The sequence below is a fragment of the Ranitomeya imitator genome, chromosome 2 (assembly GCF_032444005.1).
Source record: "Ranitomeya imitator isolate aRanImi1 chromosome 2, aRanImi1.pri, whole genome shotgun sequence".
Taxonomy (NCBI): Eukaryota; Metazoa; Chordata; class Amphibia; order Anura; family Dendrobatidae; genus Ranitomeya; species Ranitomeya imitator.
The window spans coordinates 158,970,782-158,985,164 of record NC_091283.1 but is presented as its reverse complement, the minus strand read 5'-3'; the positions used below and the strand labels follow the sequence as shown (position 1 = coordinate 158,985,164).

The window sequence follows — 14,383 nt, the reverse complement described above, 5'->3', positions numbered from 1 at the left end:
TGGGTTACAATTAAAATTTTCCCGAGTCCCTCCGGACTCATTTCTATTGACTTCATTAAAGTCTCAGTTACAACAAGAGGCATTGGAGCAGGAGGTAATAAATCTCCTAGCTAAGGGAGTCTTGGTGGAGGTTCCATTCCTACAGGAGGGAAAGGGATTCTATTCCCCGTTATTTTTGATTCCAAAACCAGATGGAACATTCAGAACTATTATTAATCTTAAAAAATTAAACATCTACCTAGAAAATCAAACCTTTAAGATGGAATCTATCCGGTCCACCATTAAACTCCTGTTTCCCTATTGCTTTATGACAGTTCTCGACCTTAAAGATGTGTATTACCATCTACCTATTTATGCAGAGCATCAACAATATCTACGCGTAGCGATTGTATTGAATGGGTGTGTCCGACACTTTCAGTATACTGCAATGACTTTTGGGCTATCTATAGCCCCAAGAGTATTCACTAAACTAATGGCGGAGGTAATGTCATATCTAAGACTAAAAGACACTCTCGTAATTCCCTACTTAGATGACATCTTAGTAGTAGGAAATTCTCCTTCGCAATGTCAACAACGGTTGTGTGATATGATAGCATCTCTGCAAAAATTGGGTTGGATAATAAACTGGGAGAATTCTAGACTTATCCCAACAACTCGGCAAATTTTCCTAGGGATTATATTAGATTCTACAAGCCAGAAATGTTTCCTTCCGGAAAATAAACAGATAACGGTCAGGAATAAAGTTCAGTCAGTAATAGATAAACCCCTAATTTCTTTGAAAGAAGGCATGTCCATGTCCCTTCTTGGCTCCTTCACGTCATGTATTTCAGCGGTTCCATGGGCCCAATTTCACTCGAGGCATTTACAGTATGCAATTTTACATGAAGAAGAAAAATCTCATGGTCATTTAAATATTAAAATTTCCCTTTCTAATAATGTAATCCAATCTCTGATATGGTGGCTAGATCCAAAAAACCTGGTCAGTGGAGTCCCCTGGGTAGTTAAACCCTCAAATATAATATATACTGATGCCAGTCCTACTGGCTGGGGCGCACATTTAAAAGACCATTTAGTCCAAGGATTATGGTCAGTCACGGAGTCAGACGACTCTTCTAATATAAGAGAGCTAAAAGCTATATATCATGCTCTATGTGAATTCCTTCCGCAGCTACACGGGACACTTACCAGAATTCTGTCCGACAACATGACCTCAGTCGCCTATATCAATCATCAAGGAGGAACAAGATCAGGAACGCTCATGTCTATAACCGAAGACATTCTAACCATAGCCGAAGAACATCTTCTGTCCCTGTCAGCGCTACATGTCAGAGGAGTGGACAACTCAAGAGCAGACTTCCTCAGTCGTCATACCCTCCACCAAGGAGAGTGGGTCCTAAATCATCAAATTTTCAAAATGATAACCATGAAATGGGGTACACCCGACATAGATCTCTTCGCCACAAGACAAAACCGACAACTAAAAAGATTTGCTTCAATGTTCCGGGCCGACAATCCCGACATTCTCGATGCCCTTCAGACTCCTTGGACATTTAAGAAAGCATACGCTTTTCCTCCTCTGATTCTTCTACCAACAGTAATCAGGAAGATAAGGGAGGACCGGGCAAATATAATCCTGATTGCCCCATTTTGGCCAAAAAGACCATGGTTTTCCCTGCTCAGAGCCATGTCCATCTCGGATCCGTGGATCCTCCCGGAGGATCAGGATCTTCTTTCCCAGGGGCCCTTCAACCACCCTCATGTGAAGGAACTAAGGTTGACAGCCTGGAATTTGAGAGGCAGCTGTTAAAACTAAGAGGCTTCTCCGATAGTGTAATTAATACCTTGTTAACAAGTAGAAAAAGATCCACTACTGACATATATGTGAGAGTGTGGAAGAAATTTCTAAATCTCTATCCATCGGCGTTATCTAGTGAAATTCCCGTCTCCACTATTCTAGAATTTCTTCAAAAAGGACGTGACCTAGGTCTTTCAGTTAATACTCTGAAAGTACAAGTTTCTGCTCTAGGGGCCTTGTATAGTCACAATGTTGCGGGTAATAGATGGATAGCTAGATTTATTTCAGCTTGCCAGAGATCAGAGCCAGTTCAGATTCCGCAGATGCCTCCTTGGGATATTAATTTGGTCCTGGAAGCCTTAACAGGTCATCCATTTGAGCCTCTAGACTTAGCTCACATTAAATATATTTCACTTAAGACCGTTCTTCTTGTCGCGTTAGTATCGGCAAGAAGAGTAGGTGACATACAGGCGCTATCAGTAGATCCTCCCTTTATGTCAATATTTCCTGATAGAATTGTCCTGAAAACAGACCGACCCTACCTACCTAAAATGTGTACAAAATTCCATAGGTCTCAAGAGATCCTTCTTCCTTCTTTCTATAATAATCCTACAGACCAGGAAGAAGAGAAGTACCATACTTTAGATGTGAGAAGGGCTATAATAACTTATCTGGATAGGACTAGCGCCTGGAGGAAGAGCAGGGCTCTCTTTGTTTCCTTCCAGGGTCAAAGGAAAGGATCTGGTGTTACAAAAGGCACACTATCCCGATGGATTCGGGAGGTGATATACCTGGCCTATTAATCTAAAGGGGAGAATCCACCTGAGACTGTGAAGGCACATTCCACCCGGGCGATGGCATCATCCTGGGCTGAACGAGCAGAGGTTCCTATAGAACTCATATGTATGGCCGCAACCTGGTCCTCTCCTTCTACCTTCTATAGTCACTATAGATTAGATCTATCTGCCTCCACTGACTTGTGTTTCGGTAGATCAGTCCTTAATACGATAATCCCCCCCAAATAACTATCTCTGAAAGTCTCTCAGTGGGTGCTGTCGTGGCGAAGAGAAAACACCGGATTACGTACCGGTAATGCTCTTTTATAGAGCCACGACAGCACCCCTTCACTTCCCTCCCATTTACATATATTAGTGTACATATGAGCACTGTTAAGGGTGGTGGATTCTTGTACTTATACATAGTTAAATTATAATGAATGATGATAAAGAATTGTTTACTAAAACTGGTGGGCGGTTCCTCGCAATCTCTGTAACCCAAACTGTGGGAGCGAGGGGGACCGCCCCTTTTATCTCTCCGTAGGGTTTCCTGTTCCTAGGGGCGGATCCCCTCTCTCAGTGGGTGCTGTCGTGGCTCTATAAAAGAGCATTACCGGTACGTAATCCGGTGTTTTTTAATAAAGTTAAACACCACTTTATTTCTAATTTTTTTTTTTTTTTAATTTATTAATCTTTACTCTTACTGTTTTGAACAGCTGACATGTGCCCGCAATAGCGGCGGGTGAAATCACGATTCACCCGCCGCTATTAACTAGCTAAATGCTGCTGTCAAACGCTGACTGTGTCATTTAACCGGTGCTTGCGGCCGGAAATGAGCGCATCGCTGACCCCCGTCACATGATCGGGGGTCAGCGATGCTTCTGCATTGTAACCATAGAGGTCCTTGAGACCTCTATGGTTACTGATCCCCGGCAGCTGTGAGCGCCACCCTGTGGCCGGCGCTCATAGCACACCTGCATTTCTGCTGAATAGCAGCGATCATAAGATCAGATGTAGCAGAGCCGATCGCGTTGTGCCAGCTTCTAGCTTCCTATGGAGGCTATTGAAGCATGGCAAAAGTAAAAAAAAAAAAAAAAAAAAAAAAAGTTGAAAAAAATATAAGTTTAAATCGCCCCCCCCCCCCCTTTTGCCCCATTCAAAATAAATCAATAAAAAAAAAACCTACACAGATTTGGTATCGCCGTGTTCAGAATCGCCCGATCTATCAATAATAAAAAGGATTAATCTGATCGCTAAACAGCGTAGTGAGAAAAAAATTCGAAACGCCAGAGTTACGTTTTTTTGGTCGCCGTGACATTGCATTAAAATGCAATAACGGGCGATCAAAAGAACGTGTATGCACCAAAATGCTATCATTAAAAATGCCAGGTCAGCATGTAAAAAATAAGCCCTCACCTGACCCCAGATCCTGAAAAATGGAGACGCTACGGGTATCTGAAAATGGCGCATTGAAAATGCTGAAATGCATCAAAATCCGCAATGTGTGCACATAGCCTAAGGGTGCAAGCTTATTTGTAGGGGGCTTGTGAATTGTATACCACTGCACCCATAGAAGTGGACAGAACAGGGTTGCACATTTCTAAGGGAGCAGTGGTGTAATGTGACCCCTCCCTCTACGTTGCCTTCTGTGAGAGCAGTGGTGTAATGCGTGACCCCCGCTCCCATCTACTTCTATGGGAGCAGTGATATAACCTGACCATGCTCGCTCTACTTCTGTGGGAGCAGTAATATAGTGGATGGAGCGGGTCACACATTACACCACTGTTCCCATAGATGTGGGGTTACCTCTTGCATACATTAGATACTGCGTATCTAATCCCATCCTGTGTGATACATGCCGCTGAGCTCAATATCTAATCCCATTGTGATAAACTACACTTAGCCCTGTATCTAATCCAAGCTCGTTACTCTAAGCATATCTAATCGTGCACGTGATACACTCCACGTATCTAACTCCAGTTAGTTTGTGCTACTCGCTTTATCATTAACAGAATTGGTGCTGCCAGCCGTCCTCGGTTACACAGTCTACCTGTCAGTATCACTGGCAGTTGCCAACAAAATGGCTCCTCGCTGTGATCCTAAACTTGCAAAAAGGGGAGGAGTGGGGAGACATCAGATACATGTGCATAAACTCTGCCCACTTTTACTGCAGTCGTAATGTGAGCTAGCACTACACTAGTATTCCTGGCAAATTTCAGCAGCTGCTCTCCCTAGTGTTCAAAAGTGGAAATGCAAAACTTTTTTAAAATATCTTTTTTTAAATAATGTAAAATATAAAAAAAATTTATCTCTGTAATATATATATATATTTTTTTTAAATATGGCATCTTCCCTTTTTTTTAATACAGCTTATAAAAATGCACTGAGAAACTTGAAGGTAACCCATGTAGTAAAAAAAATAAAAATGATACATTCTGGCTGATAATGTCAGATTGACTAGCAAGTTTTACAAATAAACACTGTGTGTTCTTAATCTTTATTTTTAATTTCAAAAACCATGAAACTCGTGCCTACATGGAATAATTTACAAAAGATGCTTGGTTAAAATCTCATCCAGACTGTGGGGGGAAAAATTGGTAATAAAACATATTTGGTAAGTGCACTTTCAGTCTAACTTACTACCTCCTATTTACAAGAATATAAGGCTAGTAGCTGAAGAGCCCGGTGTTGCCTGGGCATAGTAAATATCTGTGGTTAGTTATAGCACCTCACTTCTCTTATTTTCCCATCACGCCTCTCATTTTCCCAATCACATCTTTCATTTTCCCCCTCACATCTCTCATTTTCCCCCTCACACCTCTCATTTTCTCCCTCACTCCTCTCATTCCCCCCTAACACTTGTCATTTCGACCTCACATCTGTCATTTTCCGATCACTCCACTATTTTCCCTCACTCCTCTCATTTTGCACTCACACCTTTTCATTTTCACCTCACCCCTCTCATTTTCCCCTCAGTATATACATGTTTGTCAATATATATATATATATATATATATATATATATATATATATATATATTATACACCTGTATGTCATCTCCCCTGTAAATAGTATATACCTGCTGTGTCATCTCCTCCTGTATATAGTATATACCTGCTGTATGTCATCTCCTCCTCCTATATACCTATGTGTCATCTCCTTTTATATAGTATATACCTGTATGTCATCTCCTCCTGTATATAGTATATACCTGTGTGTCATCTCCCCTGTTTATAGTATATACCAGTGTGTCATCTCCTCCTGTATATAGTATATACCTGTGCAGGGTCGGCTCCAGGTTTTTGTGGTCCCCAGGCAAGAGTCTCAGTGGGCCCACATACCACGTTTCATGATGCACAGATACGGAGGAGAAATATACTGTAGATATACTACACAGGGCTTAGCCTTCCCCCTCATCCTTCACATAGGCAGATCTGCGCGCACACACAATACGCAGACATGTACACATACAATACGTACACATACATACAGTACGCAGACATGCACAAACATACAATAAGCAGACATGCACACACATACAGTACTCAGACATGCGCGCACACACAAAGTACGCAGACATACACACATACAGTACTCAGACATACACACAGTACGTAGACATGCACACACATACAGTACGCCGACATGCACACACAATACGCAGATATGTACATACATATATTTGAAGACAAATACACAAAAATATATACAGTCATACACACTGATATACACACCTATGCACATCATACATGCATACACAGACAGACACAAGCCTCACTCACCTCCCCCTGGCTTGTCGCTCATCAGGCTGCTCTGGCATGTGGCTATGGAGGGCGCGCTGTTTGGCAGTCAGACATGGCCGCACACAGTGCACTCTGCAGCTGTGTCTGCTACTAAATGATGCGGTCGGGCCGGCACTGTGCCTTTAAGGCTATGTGCACATGTTGCGGTTTTTGCTGCAGATCCGCAGCGTTTTTGACGCTGCGGATCCGCAGCAGTTTCCATGCGGTGTACAGTACAATGCTAACCTATGGAAAACAAAAACTGCTGTGCACATGCTGCGGAAAAAAACGTGCGGAAATGCTGCGGTTTATTTTCCGCAGCATGTCAATTCTTTATGCGGAATCCGCAGAGGTTTGGCATATTAAAAATCCGCAGGTGTCTAAAACCGCAGTGGAAACCGCACAAAAAACCGCGATAAACCGCAGGACTTTTTGCACTGCGGATTTAATCAAATCCGCTGCGGAAAATTCCGCAATGGAATCCGCAGCGTGTGCACATACCCTAACTTTGGGTGTGTCTGGCTGCGGCGCTCGTCATTGGGGTGGGCGGGTTGCTGGGCTGGGTCTCCATCCGTGTGCGGCCGCGTGGTTGGCGGCCTGTGCCCGGCACATCGCTTACCTCCGGTGGCGTGTGGGCGTGTCTTTCCCTTTCATAAGACTTTCGGTGCTGCATGCGCCGACTCATGAATGTACACAGATCCGGGACTACATATACCGGCATGTATCCTACCTGAAGTGCACTTCCTGATTCATTGGACACTAATTGACTACCATTGGTTGACTGCAGTTTAAAAGGAGCATGTTTGGAGTATGATGCCACTCCCCCTGACGAAGGCATGTCGCTGAAATGCGTGTAGGGGCTGTGGCACCATCTCCTGAGCTCTGGTAAGACCCTGCTATTTATGTTAGTCACGGTTGCTGCAAGCACAACGTGTGTTTCCCTGCTGTTTACCATATATCTATGCATGACAACTCTGGCACGCCACTATGGCTGTATATTTTTGCTCTTAGCTATTTATGCCCTGTGGGTTGCTGTGTTCCCTATCGCAGGAGTCTCTTTTCATATAGCAACATACCATATTACATATAGTTCACTAGGTCTTGCCAGACCATCTGCTCAGTAGTGGTGCCACCTTTGTTTTTTGGCTCATTAACCAAACATTCCCTGTGGGTACTATTTTTAGATATGTTTGTCCATTTTTATCCTAATAAAGATTGTTATATTTTGTTCTAAATACGCTTCAGTCTCTATATGATTCTGTACCCTAACTTTGCTTGTGTGTCTGCCTGGCCGCATCATTACTACAGCTGCAGAGTGCACTGTGCGCGACCATGTTTGTTTAAGTGACGGCTGAGCTCAAGTAGTGATGAAGCTGCTGGGGGAGTAGCCAGGGCTCCCTGGTGTCCGGCCACCAGTGGGCCCCCCATTTGTTCAGGGCCCCGGCAGTTGCCCGGGTACGCCGGGTGCTGACGCCGGCCCTGTACCTGTGTCATCTCCCCTGTATATAGTATATACCTGTCATCTCCCCTGTATATAGTATACTAGCTATTGAACCCGTTCTACGCCCGGGTGGCTAGCATCATATTGGTATATGGTCTCCATCCTGGTATGTGCTGCTCCATCGTGCGTCCCCATCCTGTCATGAGCTGCTCCATCCTGCGTCCCCATCCTGACATGTTCTGCACCCATCCTGCGCCCCCATTGTCATGTGCTGCTCCCATCCTGCGCCCCCATTGTGACGTGCTGCTCCCATCCCGCGCCCCCATTCTGACATGTTCTGCATCCATCTTGCGCCTCCATTCTGACATGTTCTGCACCCATCTTGCGCCCCCATTCTGTCATGTGTTGCACCCATCCTGCGCCCCCATTGAGACATGTGCTACTCCCCTCCTGCGCCCCCATTCTGACATGTTCTGCACCCATCTTGCGCCCCCATTCTGTCATGTGTTGCACCCATCCTGCACCCCCATTCTGTCATGTGCTGCTCCCATCCTGCGCCCCCATTGAGACGTGCTACTCCCCTCCTGCGCCCCCATTCTGACATGTTCTGCACCCATCTTGCGCCCCCATTCTGTCATGTGTTGCACCCATCCTGCGCCCCCATTCTGTCATGTGCTGCTCCCATCCTGCGCCCCCATTGTGACATGTTCTGCACCCATCCTGCGCCTCCATTCTGTCATTTGCTGCTCCCATCCTGTGCCCCCATTATGTCATGTGCTGCTCCCATCCTGTGCCCCCATTCTTTCATGTGCTGCTCCCATCCTGCACCCCTGTTCTGTCATGTGCTGCTCCCATCCTGCGCCCGTTCTGTCATGTGCTGCTGCCATCCTGCGCCCCCGTTCTGTCATGTGCTGCTCCCATCCTGCGCCCGTTCTGTCATGTGCTGCTGCCATCCTGCATCCCCATCCTGTCATGTGCTGCACCCATCCTGTGCCTCCATTCTGTCATTTGCTGCTGCCATCCTGCGCCTGTTCTGTCATGTGCTGCTCCCATCCTGCGCCCCCGTTCTGTCATGTGCTGCTCCCATCCTGCGCCACCATTGTATTATGTGCCCCCCATAAGATGCTCCATTATATATGCCCCGTATGCTGCTGCCATATATTAAAAAAAAAAAATACACCATACTCGCCTATCGTCGCTGGGCGCTTAGTGCTGGGGGCCTGAGCAGGGGGGACACCGGCACGCTGTGGGGGTCAGGTGCCGGAGTCACCGCCAGCTCAGGCCCCCAGCACTTGCTATACTCACCTGTCTGTCCTGTTCCACCGCTGTGCGCCGGCGCGCATTAAGCGCATCATCGCGCCCTCTGAACTGGGAACGTCACAGCAGAGGATCGGGGAGCCGGAGCCGCACGCATCGCTGGAACGGGGGACAGGTAAATATACTCACCCTCCTGGCGGTCCCTGACTCTCCGGTGGAGATCGCGGTGTGTGTCCAGTGTTTACGCATACCGCGATCTCCTGGGAGCGTCACTCTGTGGGGGCCAGACTGCGCCGGCGCTTGCGCAGTCTATAAAGGCTTCGGACAGAGTGACGCTCCCAGCGTTATATTATAGATATTTGTATGTCATCTCCTCCTGTATTAGACCGCGTTCACACGTTATTTGCTCAGTATTTTTACCTCAGTATTTGTAAGCTAAATTGGCAGCCTGATAAATCCCCAGCCAACAGGAAGCCCTTCCCCCCCCCCGGCAGTATATATTAGCTCACACATACACATAATAGACAGGTCATGTGACTGACAGTTGCCGGATTTCCTATATGGTACATTTGTTGCTCTTGTAGTTTGTCTACTTATTAATCAGATTTTTATTTTTGAAGGATAATACCAGACTTGTGTGTGTTTTAGGGCGAGTTTCATGTGTCAAGTTGTGTGTGTGTGTGTGTGTTGAGTTGCATGTGGCGACATGCGTGTAGCAACTTCTTGTGTGTCGAGTTGCATGTGACAGGTTAGTGTAGCAAGTTTTGCACATGGCGAGTTTTGAGTGTGCAAGTTTTGTGTGAGGCAACTTTTGCATGTGTTGCAACTTTTGTGCATGTGGCAATTTTTCCGCGTGTGCAAGTTTTGCATGTGGCGAGTTTTGCACATGTGGTGAGTTTTGCGAGTGGCGAGTTTTTAGCGGCGACTTTTGTGTTTCGACTTTTATGTGGCGAGGTTGGTGTATGGGTGGTATGTGTTCAAGCACGTGGTAGTGTGTGGCGCATTTTGTGTGTGTGTTCATATCCCCGTGTGTGGTGAGTATCCCATGTCAGGGCCCCACCTTAGCAATTGTACGGTATATACTCTTTGGCGCCATCGCTCTCATTCTTTAAGTCCCCCTCGTTCACATTTGGCAGCTGTCAATTTGCCTCCAACACTTTTCCTTTCACTTTTTCCCCATTATGTAGATATGGGCAAAATTGTTTGGTGAATTGGAACGTGCGGGGTTAAAATTTTGCCTCACAACATAGCCTATGACGCTCTCAGGGTCCAGACGTGCGACTGTGCAAAATTTTGTGGCTGTAGCTGTGACGGTGCAGATGCCAAACACACACACACACACACACACACACACACACACACACACACACACACACACACACACACACACACACACACACACACACACACACACACACACACACACGTTGCGTTTTGTTTTTTTTTTCCAATTTTAAGCGGCGTACAAAAACAGGTTTTGGTGCATTTTTTTTTCTACTGCATTTTTAGCAGGTTACATTCATCTCTTGTGCATGGTGATAGTTTTGTACATTAAAGAAAAATCTAATTCAACTTATTCAGGTTTTGGCACCAAAAACACAGCAAACCTGATACCTGCGTTTTTGCACTGCCCATTGCTTTCAATGGGTGAAGAACTTTGTAAACCAGATGTGTCCATGAGATTTCTGAAATCTCACTTTGCTGCTTCTGTAAAATGCAGCTGAAAATTTCCATGCAAAAACGCAACATGTGAACATGGGCTAATATTGCCCCTATGTACAAGAATATGACTACTATAAGGCTATGGGCACACGTTTGAGTAAAATTTCTGCAGTTCTTGTCAGGAAATACGCAGTGCAAAAATGCACAGAGAATTGAAATGCAGCAGAAAATTTTCTGCACCAAATCTGCAAGTCAAAAATAAGCAACATGTGCATGACTCATCAGGTTTCTTATTCACTTTTCTGGCTTCAGATTTCTTCAGTTTTCTCTAGAAGAAAAAACCCATGAAATCTGCAACCTGTGCACATAACTACTGATCTATATACCGTACTTATTATTATTTTATTATTATAGCGCCATTTATTCCATGGCGCTTTACATGTGAGGAGGGGTATACATAAAAACAGGTACAATAATCTTGAACAATGCAAGTCACAACTACAAGGGATGGGTCAGGATACAGTAGGTGAGGGTAGAGCTGGTTGTGCAGCGGTTTGGTCAATCAGTGGTTACTGCAGGTTGTAGGCTTGTCGGAAGAGGTAGGTCTTCAGGTTATTTTTGAAGGTTTCGATGGTAGGTGAGAGTCTGATATGTTGTGGTAGAGAGTTCCAGAGTAGGGGTGATGCGCAAGAGAAATCTTGTATGCGATTGTGGGAAGAGGAGATAAGAGGGGAATAGAGAAGGAGATCTTGTGAGGATCGGAGGTTGCGTGTACTTATGTACCCCATTACTTACAAGTGCTGTTTTCTCCCACAGTATGGTATTGTGTTGGATGCAGGCTCCTCCCACACCGCGCTATTTATTTACAAGTGGCCGTCCGATAAAGAAAATGACACTGGTATTGTGAGCGAGCAAAGCATGTGTGATGTACATGGTAAGTAAAAACACCTCCCAAGCTCCCACTCCACTATTAGTTTACATGAGATCATGACATTAGTCTGAGATGCAATTCATCTGTTTGATCAGAAGTGTGTTGTCCAGAGCTGCTCTATCAGTTAAACTTCTGTACCGTTTTTATGGACGGCTCTCATAAGGCTTTCATTAATTTCAGTTAACCCCTTCATGACCCAGCCTATTTTGACCTTAATGACCTGGCCGGTTTTTGCAATTCTGACCAGTGTCCCTTTCTGAGGTAATAACTCCGGAACGCTTCAACGGATCATAACGGTTCTGAGATTGTTTTTTCGTGACATATTGGGCTTCATGTTAGTGGTAAATTTAGGTCAATAATTTTTGCGTTTATTTGTGAAAAAAAAAAAAATTTGGCTAAAATTTTTAAAATTTTGCAATTTTCAAATCTTGAATTTTTATTCTGTTAAACCAGAGAGTTATGTGACACACAATAGTTAATAAATAACATTTCCCACATTTTTACTTTACATCAGCACAATTTTGGAAACAAAATTTTTTTTTTACTAGGAAGTTATAAGGGTTAAAATTTGACCAGCGATTTCTCATTTTTACAACGAAATTTACAAAACCATTTTTTTTAGGGACCACCTCACATTTGATGTCAGTTTTGAGTGGTCAGTATGGCTAAAAATACCCAAAAGTGATGCCATTCTAAAAACTGCACCCCTCAAGGTACTCAAAACCACATTCAAGAAGTTTATTAACCCTTTAGGTTCTTCACAGCAGCAGAAGCAACATGGAAGGAAAAAATGAACATTTAACTTTTTAGTCACAAAAATGATGTTTTAGCAACATTTTTTTTTTTTATTTTCCCAAGGGTAAAAAGAGAAATTGGACCCCAAACGTTATTGTACAATTTGTCCTGAGTACGCCGATACCTCATATGTGGGGGGGAACCACTGTCTGGGCGCACGACAGGGCTCGGAAGGGAATGAGTGCCATTTGACTTTTTCAATGAAAAATTGGTTCCAATCTTTAGTGGACACTATTTCGCGTTTTGAGAGCCCCCGTGTGCCTAAACATTGGAGCTCCCCCACAAGTGACCCCATTTTGGAAACTAGCCCTCCCCCCCAAGGAGCTTATCTAGATGCATAGTGAGCACTTTGAACCCCCAGGTGCTTCAAAAATTGATCCGAGAAAATGAAAAAGTAATTTTTTTACACAAAAAAATTCTTTTAGCCTCAATTTTTTCATTTTCACATGGGCAACAGGATAAAATGGATCCTAAAATTTATTGGCCAATTTCTCCTGAGTACACTGATACCTCACATGTGGGGTTAAACCACTGTTTGGGCACGTGGCAGGGCTCGGAATGGAAGGAGCGCCATTTGACTTTTTCAATGAAAAATTGGCTCCAATCTTTAGCGGACACTATTTCGCGTTTTGAGAGCCCCCGTGTGCCTAAACATTGGAGCTCCCCCACAAGTGACCCCATTTTGGAAACTAGCCCCCCCCAAGGAGCTTATCTAGATGCATAGTGAGCACTTTGAACCCCCAGGTGCTTCAAAAATTGATCCGAGAAAATGAAAAAGTACTTTTTTTTCACAAAAAAATTCTTTTAGCCTCAATTTTTTCATTTTCACATGGGCAACAGGATAAAATGGATCCTAAAATTTATTGGCCAATTTCTCCTGAGTACACTGATACCTCACATGTGGGGTTAAACCACTGTTTGGGCACGCGGCAGGGCTCGGAATGGAAGGAGCGCCATTTGACTTTTTGAATGAAAAATTAGATCCAATCGTTAGCGGACACCATGTCGCGTTTGGAGAGCCCATGTGCCTAAACATTGGAGCTCCCCCACATGTGACCCCATTTTGGAAACTAGACCTCCCATGGAACTAATCTAGATGTGCGATGACCACTTTAAACCCCAAAGTGCTTCACAGAAGTTTATAACGCAGAGCCATGAAAATAAAAAATCATTTTTCTTTCCTCAAAAATTATTTTTTAGCCTGCAATTTATTATTTTCACAAGGGTAACAAAAGAAATTAGACCCCAAAAGTTGTTGCCCAGTTTGTCCTGAGTACATTGATACCTCATATGTGGGGGTAAGCCACTGTTTGGGCACACGTCGGTGCTCGGAAGGGAAGTAGTGACTTTTGAAATGCAGACTTTGATGCAATGGTCTGCGGGCGTCACGTTGCATTTGCACAGCCCCTGATGTGCCTAAACAGTAGAAACCCCCCACAAGTGACCCCATTTTGGAAATTAGACCCCCCCAAGGAACTTATCTAGATATGTGGTGAGCAGTTTGAACCCCCACCAAGTGCTTCACAGAGGTTTACAACGCAGAGCCGTGAAAATAAAATAAATAATTTTTCTTTCCTCAAAAATTGTTTTAGCAAGCAATTTTTTATTTTCACAAGGGTAACGGTAGAAATTGGCCCCCTATATTTGTTGCCCAGTTTGTCCTGAGTACGCTGGTACCCCATATGTGGGGGTAAACCACTGTTTGGGCGCACGTCAGGGCTTGGAAGGGAGGGAGCACCATTTGACTTTTTGAATACAAGATTGGCTGGAATCAATGGTGGCGCCATGTTGCATTTGGAGACCCCTGATGTGCCTAAACAGTGGTAACCCCTCAATTCTAACTCCAACACTAACCCCAACACACTCCTAACCCTAATCCCAACTGTAGTCATAACCCTAATCACAACCCTAACCCCAACACACCCCTAACCCCAACACACCCGT

The 14,383-nt window shown here is 44.5% G+C and overlaps 1 protein-coding gene across 3 annotated transcripts in view; it reads left to right on the top strand.

The window, feature by feature from the left end:
* ENTPD2 (ectonucleoside triphosphate diphosphohydrolase 2) overlaps nucleotides 1–14,383 on the top strand; it is a 98,530-nt gene that overhangs the window by 48,221 nt on the left and 35,926 nt on the right. For all 3 annotated transcript variants that reach the window (XM_069747632.1, XM_069747630.1, XM_069747631.1), the window contains exon 2: nucleotides 11,530–11,647. In XM_069747632.1, coding sequence (XP_069603733.1) covers nucleotides 11,530–11,647 — 118 coding nt within the window. The remainder of the gene's footprint in view (nucleotides 1–11,529; nucleotides 11,648–14,383) is intronic.